This window comes from Drosophila rhopaloa, unplaced genomic scaffold (assembly GCF_018152115.1).
Source record: "Drosophila rhopaloa isolate 14029-0021.01 unplaced genomic scaffold, ASM1815211v1 contig_2, whole genome shotgun sequence".
Classification (NCBI taxonomy): domain Eukaryota; kingdom Metazoa; phylum Arthropoda; class Insecta; order Diptera; family Drosophilidae; genus Drosophila; species Drosophila rhopaloa.
In genome coordinates, this window is record NW_025335083.1 from 23588036 (window position 1) to 23610973 (window position 22938).

General features: G+C 39.3%; 1 protein-coding gene across 1 annotated transcript in view; it reads right to left on the reverse strand.

Moving 5' to 3' along the window:
- Nucleotides 1–388: 388 nt before the first annotated feature.
- LOC108047160 (zinc finger protein chinmo) overlaps nucleotides 389–22938 on the reverse strand; it is a 59135-nt gene continuing 36585 nt past the window's right edge. Inside the window, 5 exon segments of the mRNA XM_044459983.1 lie at nucleotides 389–6519; nucleotides 6583–6730; nucleotides 7197–8023; nucleotides 8391–8608; nucleotides 12755–13442. Of these exon segments, the coding sequence (XP_044315918.1) occupies nucleotides 5326–6519; nucleotides 6583–6730; nucleotides 7197–8023; nucleotides 8391–8608; nucleotides 12755–12872 (2505 nt within the window). The 5' untranslated portion in view covers nucleotides 12873–13442 and the 3' untranslated portion in view covers nucleotides 389–5325.

The following is a 22938-nucleotide window of genomic DNA, read 5'->3' on the forward strand; positions in this document are numbered from 1 at the left end:
ATCAATCGAGTCCAAAACGTTGTCAGTACTGTAGGGATAAGAATTTTGTGTGGTGTTTAATTAATTTGGTTAACCAATAAAAATTGCCAATTATGAGTTGTTTTGTTTTTTTTTCTGGGGTTTAACATTTATTTAGTTGCATTTTGTTTTTAGCATTTACGTGTGTATATATTATAAATTTAGATTTTATCATATAATTGTTACAAATTAGAAAAAATGTGTAAACAAGCCAATTTGTTGCGGTCGAACAGAACATGACGAAAACTGTTACAAATTATACAAAAATATATATTACATTCTTCTGCCTCTTAAACTTAAACTGGGGTTTGTGCTTGTCTCCTTTTTTATTTTATAGTTATTTGAAATAACTTAGGTAAAGTAAGCATAATGGTTGGGGGAAAGAGGGGAATATTGGTTCTATTGTCGCAAAATTATATCAAAAGTGAAAAGTAGTCGTAAGTACAATTGGCTTGTTGAGGGGGATTTTCGTGTTATTTTGCTTCTTGACATTTCACGCTAAATATTAATAGAAAAACAATTACTAACAAAAATATATAACAAAAATTACATCGAGCTCTTACAAAATGTTCAGTGCACTAAATTTCACATTAAATTGAACTTAAATTTTGTTTTGTACCTGTGCACACTATTATTTATATCGTTATAGTTATTATATTTGTATTCTTGTTACAGCTTCAATTTTGTTTTATGGATTTCTCTTAATAATTAATTTATACAACTCAAGGGTAAAGGTAACTAAAAATTACTGAAAAATTACGAATATACAATACACAATTCTTTTTGTTTAATTTATTTTATGTACATTAATTGTTTGATTTCGTGACTTTTCTTTAGTCGACGTTTTGTGTGCTTTACTGTACTGTACGCTCTAAATGCAAAATGGCGACATTTGTGTTTTTTACGTTTAGATTAAGTTAATTACGCTCTCTGGGATTTTTCTTTCGATTTGTTTTGTTTGCAAACATATTTTACAAAGAAATTATTTTACGCCGCTTGTCGAAAAGTTGGGCCTAAAATCTGGTTACAGATAAAAGTATTTTGCGTTTTCTTTTTTTAAATAAATATTTATGTATACTTGATGCACTTGCATAGAGTTGTGCTCGTGCCTAATATTTGTTATAATTTTAATTTTTTCTTTAGCCAAAAGTTTAAGCCTAAAATGTTTGTTTTGTAAAGTTTTGCTTATTTACGCAAGTTTCTTTTAGAAAATTTTCCTCTTCGTTTAGCAAAATGTTTTCCATCTCATTTTTTTTTTAATTTTATAACCGTTTTGGGTTTGCTTTGAATTTAATTTAATTTAAATTTTTTCTTTGCTCATAACTTGTATTTGGCCATTGGACTTGGCTCAAGCAAAAGTATACCATTAACTGGGATGGTTTCTTTAATTTTTTTGTGGATTTTTCATTCCTTTTTGGAGTAAATTTTGTAGCCTTAAATAATTTCTTTGTATTTTGTTTATAGTTAGATTATAAAGAGTTACGTTTGTTTTCTCGTGTTTTTTTTTTTTCGTTTGGTTTGCCTCATTTAGTTGCTTTGCCGAAATTGATGTATACAAATGATCTTAATCCTGGTCATATATCGCCTACATCTGCTCTCTACACATACATAGTAAAAGTTTTGGGTATTTTCGTATAATTAGAGTTTAGCCAAAAGTATATTCTTGTAGTTTTACATTAAATGTTTTTGTTTTTTATCTGAATTTCGTGGGCTCTGGTGTCAGCGCATATTTACATGAAAACGTCTATAAAGAAAATCTGTAAGGGGTTTTCAACCGAATCATCCTGGCTCAAATTGCAAAAGCTGGGTATGAGTGCTTCTGTGTGTGTGTCACCATTTTACAAAAAGAAGAAAATGAATTGGGTAAGTGGAAAATATGTATGTTATATCATCATGCTCATCTCGTTACTGCGCAGTCTATGGCTAATTGAGGTAGTTCAGTTTACTATTGCAGTTCGATCTGGTCTTGGTTTCCCATTCATTATTGCTATTGTGTGTTCATGTGTGATTGTGTCTTTTGCATTTAACGTAAGTCCTCACTAAACATATTTGCTAGCCACTAACTAACCGATAATCGAACTAAGAACTAAAGCTTTCCTTGATAGCATCTCTTCGATTACAACAAAATGTGTTTTGTGTGTTCCTTCTCTCGTCCTTTTTGTTTGTTTGTCCCATGCAAACCAAAAATTATAATCGTAATAATAATAATAATAAAAATAGTTCAAACAAGTGTAAAAACACAAAGAGGTAGGTTCTTTCCTGAGGTATATGAGTTCCTGAGTTTGATTAGACTCTAATAATTGTAAGACGAAGCTCGAAACGAAGGTCGAAACTAAGAACTAAGGTAACATAAACTAAAGGTACGTAAATGTATCAATTAAAAAATACGGTTAATCGTTATAACCCCTGATTACTAAACAGTATATTGTTTGATTGATTCACTGACTGACGGATTGAATTACTGACTGATGGCTTTGTCCCTGGGCCAAGTCCGCGATTTGGTGCCCCATCAACGTACTTAAAAATAAAATGTAATTCAGACTCCAGCGAACGTTGATGGGGACGGGGGCCAAAAGGGGACTCGGGCAGCCAGGGGTTAATCTGCATGGGTGTGAAGAGGTAGTTTGGTTTTAATATTGCCAGACTTTAATGGTTTAATATTGCTATTGCTTTTTGCGGTTGCCTTGCTGCTGCTTTCTGTTCTTCTTGTTCTCCTGCTCAACACGAATGCTAAATAAAATTCGAGTTGTCGTTTCTTGATTAGGACAAATTATTCATAAAACGAAAAAGAACTAAACGAAAGTAAACGCTTTATTCGTTTGCAACTTCAAAACGATATCACAGAACAAACTGGGGGTCGGGGTGACATTGGTAGTCTGCATCTTCAATGGGTTAAGACCTATTTTAACTCGGCTTTCTGTTTCCTGTTGCATGTCTCATGTCTAATGTTTCGTGTGTTGTGTGTTTTGTGATTCAACAGTTAATAAAAGTAGTTTAATATTCAACATTTTGGCTATTTTACGGTTCTATGGATTGTGGATCACCCCTTGTATTGCCTCGCTAACGGAAAACGTACAAATTAAGACAGTTTCACAATTGAAATTCAGTTAGCTTATAATCAAATAAAACCCTTCTCTTTTTTCCTCTCTGTTGGCGAGCCTAATGTGTTCCTACATATGCGCTTAGTAGTTTATGTTTACAGTATATATATATATATATTAGATCTAGGCTTTATCATTATACAACTGAGGCCACACATATATATGCTATGGATATATATGCAGTAATAATAAATGTATTTACAAGCCAAGGTCTTTGGTCGCCTTGGTCGATTTTCTCAATATTTTCAATTGCATTTTCCTTAGATTTCCATTCTAGTTTTCTCTTTCGCTTACAACAAATGTTTTCTCTTCTGTTTTAGTATTTTACAGCTTATTCTGGGGTCTGATGTAGCCATCGAAATTATAAGTGCCGAAAAAATGAATTTTGAATTTTTGTTGGTTGGATTTTTTGGTGAATTTTCTTTTGTACGAAAAATGTTTTCCAAAGGTGTGCCAAAAGTTTGATTTTGAATTTCGTTTTCTTGCTGTAATTATTGCGATTTGCTTGTTGTTGTTGTTGTTGTTGCCGTCAAGTTTTTGAGAACGTTTTTGAGTGGTTTTTGCTTAATATTTTCGCTTGTTAATTAACATGTTTCACACTTGGCTAGAATTATTCAATTAAAAAATAATTATATTTACTTTACGTTTTCTTTGCTATTTGCTTTTCTCTCTCTCGTCGTTAAATATACTTTTTCTTTGTTTATAAAATTTTACTAGTAGTCATTTAATTATATATTTCTTATAGGCACCCAATTTACCAATTGTTTTTTTACTTCTTTAGAAACTTCTGAATTCGGAATTGAATTTGTATTTTGTTTTGTTTTAGATTTGGTTAGCCGAAAAGCAGTTGAATGAAATTTTGAGGCCTAAACTTGAAGGAATAAATCATACAAAAAATACGAAAAATTGGAAAACAAAATTGTTACTTGTTTAAAGCAAATCTTTTGTCCGTCCTTCTGGAATCCTTGGTCCCGTGGCAAAGCGGCCCATCACTTCGTCCTACTCCCGGCCCGATTTGCCTTTTCGTATTATTAATTTAATAAAATTATTTACAAAAAACCGGACAAATGGGCAGTCGTTCGGGGAAGTGAGGACCCACTGGCCAAACTGGGGGATTTGTCAAGGATTCTGGACACCCGGCTCCTCATCGTCCCTAGGTTTTTACTCAGCGTTTCTCTTCTATTCTGTAATTTGTTTCTTTTGTTTATACTATTTTATTATTGCAGGTACTTGTGGTTGCGGTTTTGTTGTTGCTATTGTTGCTTTGTAGTTTGTTTGTTGCAGCTATTTGTTTTGCAGTGTTTACTCTTAGTTTTTCACGTTTTGTTAAATTCAGTTTGTTTTTTTTTATGTTTTTGTTAGCATTATCGTTTCGCTTTGATTTGAGGCAACTTGCAGTTTCTATGACGTTTCTATAGGAAATCAAAAATATATGCGACAATAATATCTAATCATCGTTCTCCTCCCTTTCAACACACACGAATAAACAAATTCTCGACGTTTGTTTTTTTTGTTACACTTTTTAGGCGGTACCAATCAAAAACGTTCAAACTTTTTGCATTTACTATTTCGTTTAGTTATAGTTTTAATTTGTTTTTCATTGCATTGTTGCGAGTGTTGTTGTTTGATTAGCACCCTGAAAACGATTTTTCAGCCGGATTGCATTTATTTCAATGTTCTGTTTGCTGTTTGATTATGTTCTGTTTTCTGTGTTTACTCTGTTTTAACTGCCATTTGGATTGTTGCTTTTCCTAGTGTTTGTCTGCATTAACTTTGTATGATTGTTGATAGTGGTGATGGTGGTGTGGCTTTAAACACAAATTTCTAATTTAAATTCTGCAAAAAGTTGGGCATCAAATACTGCCTTCCGTTCGTGTGTGTTCGTCTGTCTCGTCTGTTTGTTGTGTGTGGGTGTTTTGTTGTGTATTGTTTTAAATCTTATCGTATTAGTAATTCTTTGTTTTAGTTTTATATAGTAATCAATGGGTCCAGTTGAGGGACTCCCTTTTCTTTAGATTGGTAGATGGTCTCCGAGGGCAACAGCAGTTGCAACAGTAGTCATTACTTCATCTTCTTTGCGCGCGTAAATCATTTTTGTAAATCACTCTTCGTCTTTCTCTTCATCGATTCTTAGCCTAAATCTAAGCAGCTTCTTTGGGGGGCATCTAATGGGGGCTTCTCTCCTCTCCTTCTCCTTCTCCTCCTCCTACTGCTCCACATTGACCTTGGGCGTGGAGGTCAGAGTGGGCGTGTCGTTGGGCGGTATTGTGGCTTGGGGGCTGGTGGGCGTGTGGGGCATATGATCGTACATGGCCTCCGCATCCGGTTCGGACATGTGCAGGCGATCCTCCTCGTCGTCCTCGGACTCCGATAGCACCTCGATCTTGGGCTCCACCACCACGAGTTCGGATCCGGGCTGCGGTTCCGGCGCCTGGTCCTCGTCCACCTCCATGGGTCGATCACTGCCATCGCTGGCCTCTGCATCACTGCATCCATCGCTGGTGGTCCCAGTGGTGTTGGTGGTCGTCGTGGTCGTGGTGGTGGTATTCGTGGTGGTGTTGGCCGTGGTGTTCATCGTCGAGTCCATGGCCTCGGCCGCCTGCTCCGCGGCCATGGCCGCCCTGATCTGCAGCGTCAGCTCCTGGTGCATCCGCTGCTGCTGCTGCTCGTAGGTCATAGGCTCAGTGCCCGCTGAGCCAGCTCCTCCTCCCTCCTCCGCTCCATCCGCTCCCTCATCCGCTCCCTGTTCTGCCCCTGCTCCTCCTACCCCGCCCGTTGTGGTCTCCGCCACCAATGCATCCCGTCGCTGCATGCACTTCTCCAGTGCCATCTTGAGTGATTTACGTTTGCGCTGCTTCGCCGCCTCCTTGTGGGCGTTCATGACTACTGATGCCGCTGCTGTTGCGGCCGCTTCCTATGGTGAGTGATTGGCGGACGCCGCCGCCGTCGCTGCCGCCGTCAGATGGGCGGGTGCAATGGTGGCGCCCGCCGCCAATCCGATCTCCTGCTTGTGCTCCCGGGCAATGTGACGCCGCACCGTGTTGTTCCGCGTGAAGGTGCGCTCGCAGAAGGGACATGGCACCCGGATGCCCTGGTGGCGCTGCCGGATGTGCGCCCGCAGATTCGTCTCGTAGCCGTACAAGCGGTCGCAGTACAGACACTTCAGCTTCTTGCCGTCCGCCGTGTTCACGCTGTTCTTGTTGTTCATCTTGGTGGCGTTCCACACGTTCAGCATGTCCGCCGGCGCTATCGAGGCGGCCAGATTGCTGGACAGCGTTCCGTCCGCCTTCAGGTTCTCCAGCAGGGCGTTGGGCGTGGTCGACGAGGTGTTCGAGTTCGGCGGCGGTGGCGGGGAGTACTTCAAGTTCTCCAGCTTCACGCGCAGATCCTCGGCTCCGTTCTGTGGGTAAATCAATTGCAAATATTTACAATTTTTAAGGGAATTTATGTAAGTACTACTTACATCTGTGGACTCGTCCATTAGCTCGCGGTCGTCGTCATTAGCCTCGTTGGCACTGCCATTGTTGCGCTCCGATTTCACTATGCGATCCAGGCCACTGGTGGCATTCCCATTTCCCGCCGTGGTGCTGGGACTGTGGTTCTCGTAGCGACTGCGGAATTGAGGAGGAGTTAGTCACAGCTTATACCAAATCCGATTTTAATTGGGAACCATCTACGTCTCATGAACTCAGAAGAGCTCACGTTGAATTGCTTGCTTTTAAGCATATGGTTTTGTAAACAGAAGTACATTTCATTTCTTTTCAATTAATTATAGACACTTACATAAAAAGTACTTCCCCTTTAATTTAATTTTTTAATCAACAAAAAAAGGTTTGTAAAACAACCACAATATAGCAATAAGCTAAGCTTTAATTCTTTTTCTACCTTTAAACTAAGAAATATTAGAGATAAGAAATGGTGTCAGTTTCAAAATAATTAATAATAATTATTAATAGCAGTTGCAAACTAAATTTTAAATTTACATATATATAATATATAAATAAATGTTAAATATTTTAAACCCCCCGTAACAAACCCTTTTAAACCCCCCGAAATAATTCCATTTAGAGGACCCACCTGGACTGCGGCGAAGCGCGTTCGGAGTGCATGGTGTCCGCCTCGGTGGGCGCCGTGGAGGAGGCGCTGGAGGAGGGGCGATGGTACGGCGGCTTGTTGATGGGGCTGGGGCATTCGGAGGACTTGGAGCCGTCGCGCAGCACCGAGCCGCGCTGCTCCTGCTCGGGATACGGGCTGCGGAGCGGCCGCTTGCGCAGCGGCTCGTAGGAGATGGGCCGGTAGATGGGCGGCACGTAGCCCATTCCGGAGGAGGAGCTGCTGCCACCGGGGTGCATCAGCGAGTCGCACTCCTGCTTCAGGCTGCCGGTGGATCCGCCCAGGTGGTGAGCAGCGCCAGCGCCGCTTCCCAGGCTGATGGGTCCGTTGTTGCCACCACCACCACTGCCCACTCCGTTGCCGCCGACTCCCACTCCTCCGCCGACGGTTCCCGCTCCACCGCCGCCATGCTGTCCCCCGATCCCTGCCGCCGTTCCGCCGATGATGTTGCCACCGGCACTGCCGCATCTGTCTAGGGCATTCGCACTGGCCGCCAGGGCACTCAGGCCACTGGCCGCCACACTGGCAGCCGCCGCCATTCCTCCGGCTGCGGCCATCCCGGCCAGACTCAGTCCGTTGCCGATGCCCATGCCTCCCGGCATCGCGTTCGCCCCCGACACGCCTCCTCCCAGTCCGATTCCGGCTCCTCCGGGCACGATACTGCTCCCGCCGGTCAGGCTGTTCCGTATGCTCCTTCGACCGGTCGGCGAGTCCAGCGGCGAGGAGTCGCCCATGTGCTGCTGTGCCTGCTGCGCCGCCAGGCGACCCGTCTCCGTGGACAGACCTTTGACCTGGGAGAGGGAAGACAAAGTATCAGCAATTGTTAAATTAAAATTTAAAAAAAAAATAATGACCACATTTTGACGGAAGGCAGAAAATGAAAAGAATATCGGAAAATATCATTACTCTTAATGAAAAGTAGTTGCTAGCAAAACAATTAAAGAGTATTGTTGTTGTCTTTTATATATATATTTTATTTAGCTGTTGCTAAGGAAAGAAATATATACTTTCTTGGCTTTGGAAATCCTTATTTTTCTTGTTTAAAAACTAGGCAAATAATAGATCTCTAAAATCGCAAAAATCTAAAGAAAATGATTTTACATATAATCCAATGTCCAATTATTATTCTTATATTAGTTTATCAAGTACTTAACCAACCTGCAAACTCTCGGCGGACTTGAGGAAACTGTTGAGTGCCTCCTGGGAGACGTGGACCTCGCCCTTGTACATGAACTCCAGAAGAGCGGCCATGTTGTCCGGCGTGGTCGCCTCCAGGATGATGACGCACTGGCCATTTGTGGGCGTGTTCTCGAACAGATCGGCGAACTTCTTCGAGCAGGCCGCCAATATAAGTTTGTGTGCTTTGAATACTACGCCTGAAAGCGAAGAAATGGAAATTATAGGTTAAAATGTGAAAGAAAAGATTATAGAAGGAAGGTATATTAAGCTAAAAGATACAATTTAAGATAGCATCAAATTTAAATAACAAATGGATAATATTATCTATAATTCCTCTATTTTAAGCTAATATATTAATAGTAAAATAACTTCAAAGTTATAAGATACATTCAAATACTTTAAAAGAACAAGTCAGCTAGCTAACTCTTAAAGAGTTATTTCTAATGTAGTACTACTTATGGCGAGCTTATATTTTGTATAATATTTCTGCAAGGGTTTTCCGATTAAGATGCTTTAATCTGGGCCACATCCCGACCCATAAAAGGTTGCCAACAGGTGGCGCCGAATCGCTAACCGAGACCTTGAACTCATAAAAAATCATGTCAAATATATACGACGGGCACTCGCACATAAACACGTACACGGAGGACAATAAAAGCCGCAGCAAGGAAATGATTTCCTCGCCCTTGACTACACAGACACAAAGAGCTTTTCATCGCATTCGCCATTTTCCTATGTGTGTGTCTGAGTTATTATTCAACATCAATGTCGGGGCGGCGTCTTGGTTTCGCTTTTGGTCTTGCTCCTTGTCTTGGTGTCCTGGCAATCTTTTGTGTCCCGGCACTGCACGAATACCTGTCACACAAAAACCCACCCGGCGTATACGCAATGTTGGGAAAACGCTACTCCCAAACGAAGTGTATTTTGATGTGCTCTCTGGTGGTGTCTGTATGTATATATAATCTTTTTGGCTACCATTTTTCACGGTTTCCTTGTCTCTCTTTCGACTTTTCTTTTCCTCTTCTTTTATATTTTTTTTTTTTTTTTGGGTGGGGGGATGTTTGGTGGCACTGAAAGTTATGTCTTTTTCTTTATGGGGCACTTGTTGTGTTAGCTGCGAGCATTACTTAAGCCAAATTGAAACGACACTTGCACAGCGGTGTTTTGAGCTAAATACAAAAAAAAATATAGAGAAAAGCGAGATGGCTACTAATATTTACCGCCGACATTGTTCATAAATATATTTCAAGTTTGACACTTTCTCGGTGGCACTTTGTGAAATTTTTGTAGCAGCTGAAGCGCAAATGCATTAAGACATTTCCTCACTCAACATTTCATTTCTTTTTTGGCTGGCTTATCGGCCAGTGCAGTCTATTTCTATTTGGAATTCAAGAGAATTGTGTCAAGTCTTGCCTCAGCGCTTACCAGCTGATAAGGGCTGATAACAACATTCAGTTCGTGGGGCAAGTCAACTAAAACACAACAAAATCAAGGTCAAAATCGAACGCATCGCGCGAGCCCCAAAAAAAAAACACTCGGAAGTGATTTAAGCAACGCGGCGTATGCGCAATTTACGTCGTCACTGATTAGCTGATCTCGCCAAATGTATTATATAATCGGTTGATTAATGTACCAGACTACTACGCAAATTGCATTTAACATATGCCATACACACACACACACTCTATTGTTTACCCCTCCGCCCAAAAAAAAACTTTTATTCGTTCTTGTTTTGCTACCAGAAGTATTTTTTGTATTATTTCGCTGGCTGGATTTTCTAACACTTGATACAACAAAAATTGGGTCACAATCATCACAAAGGAAAGGCAAAAATAAAAAAAAGAGAGAACACATATTGCCATACAAATTCACTTCGATATGTCTGTATGAGCTGGCCTTGATAAAGAAATGACATTATGTATAATATATATATTTTTCAGCTGCTTTGCTTGTTTACGTTCTGCGTTTGCGTTCGTTTTTTCGTTTACTCCCCAATTTGTTTTGATTTTGGGTTTTTTTTCGGTTTGCTATTATGCAGTTTGCCAATAACAAGTACTTTCGGTTTTTTATGGTCAATAATTGTTGATTATAATCTAATCAAATGAATCATGAATAGAGAAGCACGTGGTGTTTACTACAAGAACTGGCAATAGTAGACCTGTTTAATATGTTTCTCTACGACTTCCTTTCAAAAATGCATATTTTCAGCCCCTTTAAATGCAACCCCTAAAATCTAAAACCTCTCCTTTTCTCAAACCCCATAATTTACCCCATTAAAAACATAGCCCAAGGCTACGCAAATGTTCATTTGGGTAAAAATGCTCATTTCTCAAGTGCTAAATATGCCCCCAAAACCTAAACCAACACTCCATCAATGCATACTTTTCAATCAGAAACAAAAAAAAAAGACAAGCAAATATATCCACATGAATATTAAAAACAATAAAAAACATACGTTATTTGCTTTTGTTTTCGCAGACGGACAAATATTTAATGCTTCATTTCCAAATGGACAAAAGAGTCGAGTAGAGCCAAATCAAACATAACAAATGCAGAATTTGGATGGACTCCATGTAAAACCCCCTATCCCCCCAAAGAAATATTAAAAACCACAATTAAAAACAGTCAAAGCAAAGGGTTAAAATGGGGATTGTATGTGTGCTGGGGTGTAACTCTGAAAATTTTAATCAAAAGTAGTACCACTTCGATTGATATGAATGAATGACAACGGAAACTGAGGAACAGGAAGCCAAAAGGGTTTCAGGATTTGTCTAGGTTTTTCTGTTTTTGTTTTGGGGAGCTGTCTGCGTATGTCCTCCAACCACTCCACTTTATCCAATCCCCCCCTTAATAATCCCAGTCAGCCCTTGCTTTTCCCACTCATTCAATCAATGCAAAAAATCCATACTTACGCACACATGGCGTATGAAATATGCCTAAAGATAGCTCAAAATACTTGCAATATTTAAAGTGGAAAAACAAGCTGCTAACAAACTGATATTAAGCCAAGGTTAAGCTACAGAGTATATGAAATAAAGGAGAACACTAAATGGTATATATATTCTGCATAATAATCATAAAAATAAGCCAAGATGCTCCGACACATAAACACCGAAAAGCAACCGGCGACGGAAAATATTTAAACCCAAATCAAAAGAGAAAGAAAATAAGGTTAACAAGGGTCCCAAAACACACACGCACACACATTTTATACACCCAATGGAGCTCCCAAATAACTGACCTCAGTCAAAGCCTGAATAAATATATATAGTATACATATCAAACAAACAAAAGTATATGCCTTGTATGTAAAGCTGTTATATAGGTTTGCCCGCATTTATACGCCATTTAATAAGCCAGCATAAAAACTGTAGTAAAAGGCCGTAAATGAACTAGCAGACAAGGACTAGAAATAACTGGGGGATGTGGGATGGATGGGATGGTGTGGATGGTTGGGATGTGGCTGACAGACAAGGACGAGACAGGCCATAAAAGCCACTTCCACTTCGCGTCTCCCATCAAACAAAACCGGCGAAAAGGCAAAAAGAAATCAATGTCTGCCGGCTTATTAGCGAAAAATAAAAATAAACATGAGCAGCAGGGAATATGTACATAAAAGGAAGCGAGTCGTAGGTAAATAGGAATAACTCAATCGGATGACGGCTTATCTACACTCATTGTTGGCACATTTGCACGTTTTGTGTTTATGATTATTACATCAGAACAATACATCTAGGAAATACTATATAATACGATCTTAAATTGCAATAGAATGTACATATATCAACTGCTTTGGCTATTTTTTATTAACTTCTACTTTATACTGTTTAAATATGAATTTATAGCACAGAGTTAACTGTCAATTATTACAAATTAAATGCATTATTTATTATTAATAAATTGATTAGAAAAATGCAATGAAGTCTTTTTATATTATTTTTTTTTTTGTTTTTCAATGGAATTTCAAAGATTAGTCTTATAACCATTTCTTATAAAGATATGATAAATTGCAATAGATTATCTAACAACTGTTTTAGTAATGTCATATTAACTACTACATTATGCTGTTTAAATATGATTTTAAAGCACAGAGTTAACTGTCAATTATTTTACATTAAATGCATTATTTATTATTAATAAATTTACTAGAAAAATGCAATTCAAAAGGACTGAAATGACCGACTATTATTTCTTTTGTTTGTCAATGCAATTTCTGGTATTTAATAATAATTTAATAATATATGTATGTAGGTATATATTGGTGGTCTTATAACCATTTCTGGTATTTAATAATAGTTTAATAATAAATGTAAGTATATAATTATATAAAGCGCAACACTTACCATCGCAGGATAATGTGACATCGGCCAGCAGATCCGATTTGAACAGATTGGAGAATGTTATTGCCAGGTTCGACGAATAACTGTTCCACTTGAGGCAGAACTGCTGCTGCGGATCCATTTTGCAGGCAGTTGTGCGTCCTCCGTGGCTGCGCCTATATCTATACCGTTATCCCGATCCGTAGCCGTATCCGTATCCGTTTCCGTATCGGTGTTTCTAACTCTCAGGATCCAAGTTGTTTGAACGGCGCCAGAACGGCGATGATCCCGATGGCAATGATGATGATGACGACGGGGACAACAACAACGTTGTTTACGATTTCTGCCAATATTTTTAGGGTATTGCCGCTGCTCCTGTAGGTTCTCAGTGATGCCGCGTATTGATTTGTTTGTTTTCGTGTTGCCAAAATGGAATTTCGTGGAATTTTGTAGCTGCCAGCAGAGCATAAAAGCAATTCGGCCGCTGCAAATCCTTAGCCAAAGGGAATTTTGCAATTGTTTAGTTAATTTCTTGTGTGTCGTTCTCGCCACGTTCGCTCTTGCTGCGAATTGTTCCGGTTTCCTAATCACTTCCGCCGCTGCCGCTATCGTTGCTGATAAGTTTTTTGGCGTTGGCATAGAAAATTCAACGAACTGGGTAGAGAGCACCGAATCTCAAAATCTGAATATCCGAATCCGAACACGACAAATGCTGCAACGAGAATGAATGAAAATAATATTGGGCGATTAGTTTCAATTTCGATGCGTTTGACAGAAAACCTGATGGCAAATCCAGCGCCTGCTTTCTGCCTCAAAAACGAAAACAGACGTCTAGACGAGGGGGGGAATGCAGGTTGCAAAAACCCAGTCTATAGGGTCGAAGTGCCTACTCCCCATCCAAGTAGTTCCGAGAAATACGTTGCCTGCCGACTAACTCAAATTTCAAAAACGCCAAATGCATCGCATTTGTGTTGGTAACTCTATCTTTGGCCTGCAGCATTTCCGACCAATTTATTAGAAATTAATCGAGCATTTAGAAAGAAGCGAAAACAGTCGAGTCCAGAGGACAGGGGAAAAAATCACAAGATATACGATTCAATTCTCAGAATTCTGGGGCTGGCCAACTCAAAAAAAAAATGCCGCCGCTTCGAAAGGTTTTTGATGCAACGCGCGAGCACACAACTTTCTGATTTCTTGACTTGTTGGCCTCGTCTACGGTTTCTTATCCCCCCCTCACCTTTCCCCCTCCCCTTTCTTAACCATTATCCTTTTTCGATTCCTGGAAACTGCAGGTGAGACTGCCTTTCGTTGCATGGGATGCGTTTGTTTTCTTCGAATTTGTTTAATCGTTAGAAAAATGTGGCCCCGCAACTTTTGTGGAAGCAAAAGTTCCCTTCTTTTATTCATTCTTTTTTCTTGACCACCAAAATCAACGGTTTCGTTTCGATTCGTTTGGAAGCAACAACAACAAAAAACAGGGGGAATAAAAAAAAGATATCGGTAAAAAGCTATTAAGAAATTCCTGGGAAGTTTGCAGTTTTTGAGCCCGGAATTCATTCGCAGGGGAACAGCCCTTGGGGCACAAGAACGATTTAAAGATTGGGTGAAATTGATCGAGATGATTCACGGAATATGGAGCAGTTCACAAAGAGAGTTAGTGGTTCGATTAAATAATGCAGGAGTTGCTTAATTTAATTGAGATATATATTACTTTTGTTTACCAATGGGAATGGTAAGACAATTTATAGGTAATTTAACAACTTTTCAGTGGTTATTTAGTTTTATCTTAATTTTAATTTATTTTGTGACTGAGTAGCTTTAATGTCTTTAATAATTAACTGAAAATACTGAATATTTTAATACCTATTGCCTATTTTACGTAGCCTTTAATACAATATAAAACGTAATACACTTAAAAAGATTGAAATGTGTGTATTTTTGAAACTTCCATCACTTCTTCATATCACCTCCTTTATAAAAAAGGGAATGCCTACTTCAAACATCTCCTACTTCCTACCCACACTCCTTTTTCCGAAATAAATCATTTAGAAAACTTTTACCACCTCTGTCATTTGGAACCACCTTTCCACATCCATTACTCCAGAGCAACCCCAACATGTCTTTTACAAATCCTCATCGAAAAAAAACTTCTTTATTTCTGCACTTCGGGAGCTTCGAACTCAACTGTACTCCAGAAACATCCTCATTTATCCTTGTTCTACCATTGTTGTTGTTGTCAAAAGGGAATACGCAATGAAATTTACGCAGCTGCATTTGAAATGCTTTTTCAATTACACGAAATGCTGAACGTCGTGAAAGGAGAATAAAAGAAAAAAAAAGCTAAAGCCGAAAAATAGATCAAACATAGTATATACCCGTCTCGTTTTTGTCCAGCAGAAGAACTCGCAGATACACAAGTTGTACACACGAAACGCACCTGAATGAAGTCTAAGTCTCAAGGCGAAATCATAGCTCAGGTATCTGGTAACCTATCTGCCTGCAAACAAACAACAACAAAGGCGGAGATATGTGCGAAATGTACAAGAAACCAAGCACTCACACAATAAAAAAAACCAGGCGTAAATCCTTTTCACAAACACAGATACATTAGGATATGCGTTCCAGGAACAACGCACAAACAAATACAAATGAAATAAAAGCTGCTTTTTGTTAGCTCCTTCAAAGTTGTCTTTGTGTTGAACAGGAAGAAGAAGTATTTGGATCGGGAATATATAGCCCAAAGGGGAGGTTGAGGGTTGATCCTCAGGTTCAGTCGAAAATAGCAACGCATTTTCAGTAAAAAATTAAATTACGTAATAAAATGCACCACAAAGCATTTAAAGATATATCTGAAAAGATAATAGCTTTTCATCGAAGTAATCAAAACCATTGAGGCAGATCAGTTTTTAACTAATTCTACTTTTCCTCATCTAAACAGCATTGAATTGCCATTTAAATGTTATATTTCGTTGATGGCATTTCAACTAATTGACCTTGTCCACTATTAAGATAAAACGTCAATCCAATTCCGTGATTCACATTGGTTTTTTTGTGTGCTCAGTTTGGTTGAGTGCAGTTGGGCAGCATATTTCAAGTGGTCAGCTGTGGATACAAAGATACATTCGAATATGTAGATACAACTACGTGTCTCTTTTTTCGACATTCTTGTTTGCTTTGAATGGCAATTAATTCCGACAAATGACGCATATAATTATGAAATCTCTTTGTCTTTTTTTTTCGTTTTGAGCCACCAACATAATGCAGTTACCATACATTTTATTATAAGAAATGACAAAACAATATAGGTTTACACTGAGCTTGGCTTAATTTTTGTTCTTCGCCTTGGAATCCTGAAAATGCCCAACTGCATTAGCAACAAAAACAATAGACAAGACAATACTAGAACCCATATAAGTGTCATCAATCGGCTTAGGTATTCAGCGAAGGTCCTTAAATCATGTATTCTTTGGTCCTTTTCATCATCAAATAGGAAAAGGGGGCCGGAAAAAGTCATCACTATTTTGTTTATATATTTGAAGGTAATAGAAAAACATAGGTAGTTTGTCAATTTTCAACAAGTGTTGTATTAGTTATTACCTTAAAGTATTAAATAATATCCAAATTAAATTTATATTATATTATAATTTAGTTAAGAAGAATCTCTATTAATAATCTTATGATTCATTCTTTCTTTTTCTTCTTTATTATACCCTTGCAGAGGGTATTATAATTTCAGTCAAAAGTTTGCAACGCAGTGAAGGAGACATTTCCGACCCTATAAAGTATATATATTCTTGATCAGCATCACCAGGAGAGTCGATCTAGCCATGTCCGTCTGTCCGTCCGTCTGTCCGTCTGTCCGTCTGTCCGTCCGTTTCTACGCAAACTAGTCCCTCAGTTTTAAAGCTATCTGCTTGAAACTTTCCCAAAAGTTGTATTTCTATTGCAGGTAGTATATAAGTCGGAACGAGCCGGATCGGGCCACTATATCATATAGCTGCCATATAACTGAACGATCGGAAAAGCCATAACTTTGGTGTTTTTAAAGTTAGGAAGTTGGGATTTTCTATGGGTTTTATTTTTGGCTAATCAATCCGACCAACCAAATTTCATAAGGATCGGACGACTATATCCTATAGCCGCCATATAACTGATTGATCGGAAAAGCCATAACTTTGGTGTTTTTAAAGTTAGGAAGTTGGGATTTTCTATGGGTTTTATTTTTGGCTAATCAATCCGACCTACCAAATTTCATAAGGATCGGCCGACTATATCTTATAGCTGCCATATAACTGAACGATTGGAAATGACATAACTTTGGTGTTTTTAAAGTTAGGAAGTTGGGACATTTTATGAGTATTAAGAATACATCATATGAATAATTTTGGACAATATAATTTATAAAATATTCTGCAAGGGTATATCAACTTCGGCTCCGCCCGAAGTTAGCTTTCCTTTCTTGTTTTTATTTTGGAATATATTTGTTGCTCATTATTAAATACCTAGTACTCCTACAAGCTCTATTAACTATTAACCCCATTGCTGACACCTTTGCTTTTGATATAATATAAACAAAAACCCTGGTATTGAAATCCAGCCAAGAACAGCGATTTGATAACATTACCGCAACGTATTGCAAAAGTTGCCGATGACAGCTGGGAATGCAGAGTTGAGAAAACTCGCAGTCGGCACTTTTGCCACTCCCCCTTTTTGTTCTCAGCCTTCTGGCGATGACAGCTTCCAAAGGGGAGAAGATCTTGGATGGGGAATCCCCGTCAGAATATTACACATGTCCGCATAATAGCAAATCGCCTGGCAGATGTGCAGCCGAAAGATCCAAGAATAAATGTCGCATAATTCACAGGCACCAGTTGGGGAAATTGTGAAATACTTCGCCACAGGAGGGCGGGGCACATCAAAGCGACCCGCCTTGCATTGCATAAATAAGTGGAAAGGGGGGCGTGGCAGGTCGGAGATACATATAGCTGAGTTATGACATATCTGTGCAGCCCGCTGAGTTAAGCAGCCCAGCGGGCGGCAATCAGGTGCATCGGGAAAAACAGCGCAATTGAGTAACATCTTTGGCATTTCGCTTTTCCGCTGCTTTTCCGCTGCTTTCCAGCGGTTATTACCAAACGTAATTGCAGTGGGATTTGCGGTGGAATCCCGTCTGATTTTCGGAAAATTCTCATTTATCTTTACGGAAGAGTAAGCACTTCAACAGCTTTGATTTGTAACAACTTTTCGCACGAAAAGATGATATAAAATTAAGCCGAATGTGATTTAAGACCAGTAAACATTTTCTGAGAGTCTGCAACTTATAAAACTGAATAAGAAAACCTGCTTTAGATTACCCCCAAATCTTCCCTCTTCTCTCAGCGTAATTAGTGAATAATTTACCAAACATTTCACCTAGTTCCCAATGAGAAGAGTCAAGTGTTGCGATGGTAATTAGCTATGCACGTAAGTGCAACCAGCTTGAAATGCAGCTCCACGAATAACAAATGAGTTACCATCAAAAAAGGGGCAAGAAAAAGCAGTTAACACAAATACGGTTGACAGTTAGGTTAATACGCTTCGCTGGGCAGCCAAAACAACAACAAAAATGTTGTGTTAATGCAGTGCAAGTACAGAAAATATATATATCTTCAAGATACGCTTGCCTTGTCGCAATTACAAATTGTAATTTTTATACCCTTGCAGAGGGTATTATAATTTCAGTCAAAAGTTTGCAACGCAGTGAAGGAGACATTTCCGACCCTATAAAGTATATATATTCTTGATCAGGATCACCTCCTGAGTTGATATAGCCATGTCCGTCTGTCCGTCTGTCCGTCTGTATGTCCGTCCGTTTCTACGCAAACTAGTCCCTCAGTTTTAAAGCTATCTGCTCGAAACTTTCCCAAAAGTTGTCTTTCTATTGCAGGTAGTATATAAGTCGGAACGAGCCGGATCGGGCGACTATATCATATAGCTGCCATATAACTGAACGATCGGAAAAGCCATAACTTTGGTGTTTTTAAAGATAAGAAGATGGGACTTTCTATGGGTTTTATTTTTGGCCAATCAATCCGACATACCGAATTTCATAAGGATCGGCCGACTATATCTTATAGCTGCCATATAACTGATTGATCGGAAGTGCCATAACTTTGGTGTTTGTAAAGTTAAGAAGTTGGGATTTTCTATGGGTTTTATTTTTGGCCAATCAATCCGACATACCAAATTTCATAAGGATCGGCCGACTATATCTTATAGCTGCCATATAACTGAACGATTGGAAATGCCATAACTTTGATGTTTTTAAAGTTAGGAAGTTGGGATTTTTTATGAGTATTAAGAATGCATCATATAAATAATATTGGAGAATATAATTTACAGAGTATTCTGCAAGGGTATATCAACTTCGGCTCCGCCCGAAGTTAGCTTTCCTTTCTTGTTTTGGTTACGTTTCCTTTTCTAGATTTCCAAAATACATATAGGCCTCCAAATTAATTGTTGGCGAGACATAATTAGAGTTCTTTTCTGAACTTACAATGACATGATAACTTTGACCCCAGTTGGTAAACGCTTGGGTGATCTCAGAACGCATAGTTACCTGCAAGTAAAAAGAAGAAATAAATAGAATTAGTTTATGAACTTAATAGAAAATGGTATAGAATAAGGAACTTAATTAATAAAAGAGTTGTCAAAAGAGTTGCCTAATGACTTATTTCGAATCGTTGGCATTTCAAAAGTTTACCTTTAATAGAGGGCTATGTTACGTTTGAAATCGAACCCTCAGATTTGGCGGGCATTCAATCATGGGGAACAAGACTGGACAGACAAGCGTAAAGTGGCAAAAACTGTCGGCTGTGTGGCACCATCGCTTTAACCCCTTGGTGCCGGCGGACTGACTGCTCAAACCCAATTAAAAATGTCAAAAAATGGGGAATACCTGTAGGTAGTTAGCAGTTAGCGCACGCAGTAAATATTCATCACGCCATGCCAACGCAAAAATTTTTAAGAATGGGAATGAGTATCCGTGGGGTTTTTGGTTTTCTCCGTGAAGTCGAATCCAAAATCCTCCATCTACTGCGTTTTCAGCGCGTCACACAGTTTAACTTTTTATTTGGCGTTGCCTGTTTTTCTGCAGGAGTGGGGAAAAAACCCCCTTTACTGGGGGCCACTGCTTATCAGCATGAGACGCACACATGTCAGGGGGGGAGGGGGGTGAAAAACAGGAGCAGCAGGAGCCACAGGAGCAGCCAAACATCCACAGAGTTACTGGAATGCATTGTGGACGTTGGAACAATTGCGTTTTGTATGTTTTCGTGCCTCGTCAGCAAAATTAAAAAATAGATACGCAAACGTTGGCCTAAAAAGTGGGGTGATGGTGAGTTCGGCAAAAAGTTATATGAAAGAAAAGTCCTCCATCCCAGTTTTCCCACTTTTCTCACTGCCGAATTCAAATGTCACACAAGGATCGAAAGGTACGCATGGCCAGCTCCACAGGCCCATCCTCGTTTTGCCTTGGTTTATTGCAAAAATACACAACAAGCTATGGGAAAGCGAGTGGGTGGGTGGGGGGTTGGTCCAAACAACAGCTGCTTGTGCAGTTTTTCCTCCTTTTTTTTTGGGGAGGGGTGTGGGAGGTAGGAAATACAGAGAAAATCTAATAGAAGTAACACACAGGAGCTGAATGGCTGGCCAGCAATGTCACTGGTCCAGGACGATAACTATGGCCCTGCCACCCCCTCCGCCCCGTCCACCCCATTCCACCCACTTTGGGCCAAGAGCAGACACCAACAGAGACCCACAGGATGAATGGCCACTGCCCCCTCCTCCTGCTCTCTTTTTTTTTTGGGTGGTTTTCAGTCTCAGTCTGGCCAAAAAGCATCCTCCCTTGGCAGCATTGCGTGTGTATTTTTATTGTATATATCATTGATGAATTCGCCGATAACAAATCTCAATCAAATGTCAAAAAGGTAACTGGCAGGAACGTCCAAGCGATGGACAGAATGTAGACCCACCCTCCATTAAATTGGAACATCAACATCCCCCCCTCCATGAACATTACGATTTTCCTACACGTTGTAATGTTGCAATTTTCACGCAGGCCACGCGTCGTATGCGCAATTGTTTTAAGCAATTCTGCACATAGATCGAATCGAAAGTTGGTAAAGAATGGAGAGGGGACAGAAATGACAGCTGCAGGTGGGCAATAGAAGAATTGACCTCTACCCCCACTTAAGCCCACACCATTTGCTACCTTTTGCGTGTGACAGCTCAAATTGTCATCTTGAATTCGAAAACTGTCAAACTTTCACGGAAACATACAGGGGACAAAAACCTAATGGGCAGAGTGTGGAGATTTAAGAAGAATATTTGATGAGTAGATAAAATTGATGGCCTTACAATATATCAAGTTGGAAACTTATTTTTCACAAACTAATTTCCCAACTCCCGTAAAAGCATACATTTTGTTAAATAAAACTTTGAAAAACTCTTATTAAAGGAATTCTTTTAAATATCAAAAACTTCCAAAATATCCCAGAAATATTTTAATATCCAAATTTAAGAGCCAAAAAGACTAGAAATCATTAACCAATCTAAAATCGAACCTTTTTTAAGCCCTCGGTTTTATTGTCTCTCCCTTTTTCTCTGTTGTTTTATTCGCATCATCACCAAATTAAATAAAGCTCAATGACAAACTTCATTAGCCAAAAGATCAACTGGCCAAATGCCGAAAAACAAAAATAACAATTTGGCTACCCCTTTGGAACAAATCCTTAAATACCCCTTTGTCCTAACTCCTCCCATTTTTTTCGACGGACTGGAACCCCTTTTTGGCCAGGTCTTGTCCGGTCGTCAGAAATGGCAAGCAAACGTTATGCCAGAAACTAAATTAAGATTGAAATGTAAAACTGAAAGCGTTTTACACAATTATTGAACGCTCGACGAGGATGGACGAAATTTTTTGGGGGAGGGGGGGTTGTTGTAACAGGGAAAACCACTCTGGGAAAAAAATGCGAACGGGAAAATTCCGCCTGTCGCGACATTTGACAGACAATTCACAGTGCGAGAATCATTCGAGTGCATAACTTACAATTCCGTAAATATAAATTTTCGATTCTCTGTGGCAAAATAAAAGCGAAAAAACGACAGAGCACGTGGACTAATGAAGGTTGTCCATACTCAAACTGCCGATTCGGAATTATCACTCCAGCATGCATTTTCTAAATGAAAATGGGCAGGAAAAAAGGGAAAAAGCCTCAATGTATGGAAATTTCTGTTCAATCACAAATCCAATGATGTTCGCTTCGACGCATTTTGACATTTGGACAGAGAGGAGGTTGCCTCGACCGAAAGCGTTCTGTTCACTTTCTGGTTTGAGTCGCTTTGATGAATTTCACTGGCCCCAACGATTGTTGTTTGTTCGAAAGGCTCGTCGTTCTCGTTGTTTCTGCCCACTGCCACCCCCCTTTTATACATATATTCCAGACCTCCCCAGTTGGCAGCTATGCCCTTAGATTGGGGACTATATCTCCTGGCTTCCCTCCTCATTTTTTTTAGGCCGATCCTTTGTCCCTCGCAATGCATTGATTAGAATGTTTGGACTTGAGTACGTAAATATTTTTGCTTGCTTGTCAATTAGTACGTTAAGCTGCTGCATTTTTTGTACTTTGGCAGGAGCAGATTGGATTGGAATTAGGAATAGAAAAGTAAAAGACTGTGGGCTTTTTTGGGTTGGCTTTCGAAGTGAGAAGGTCTGGGAAATGCAGTTGAAACTCTCTGAACACAAAACTAAAATAACTTGAATAAATCATGCTTAGCAAATTAAATGTCTGTAAAAAATATTATAAAATTTTAAGTAAAATCTATTCTTGGGTAAATGTTTTTTTATTAAATATTATGTAGGAAATTACTATTTAATTGGGGTAGCCTCTTGTTAAAATAATATCCTTTGCATTTTCGTAACACATATCCAAGTGATTCTATTAAAACACAATATATTTCTTATACTTGCACCTATATTTATTTATAGATAATTTTAACAACCACATTAGGTGGGTAATTTCGAAATGATTTCAAGAAAATCAATAACCTTTTTCTTGGAAACTTTTTAGGCCTTCGTTTTATTATCCCAATCTCCCCCCGTATTTACGAAATTTCCTCTATCTCTTCCATCGCACCTGAGCTAAACGACGCCACCCCAGAGGCTACTC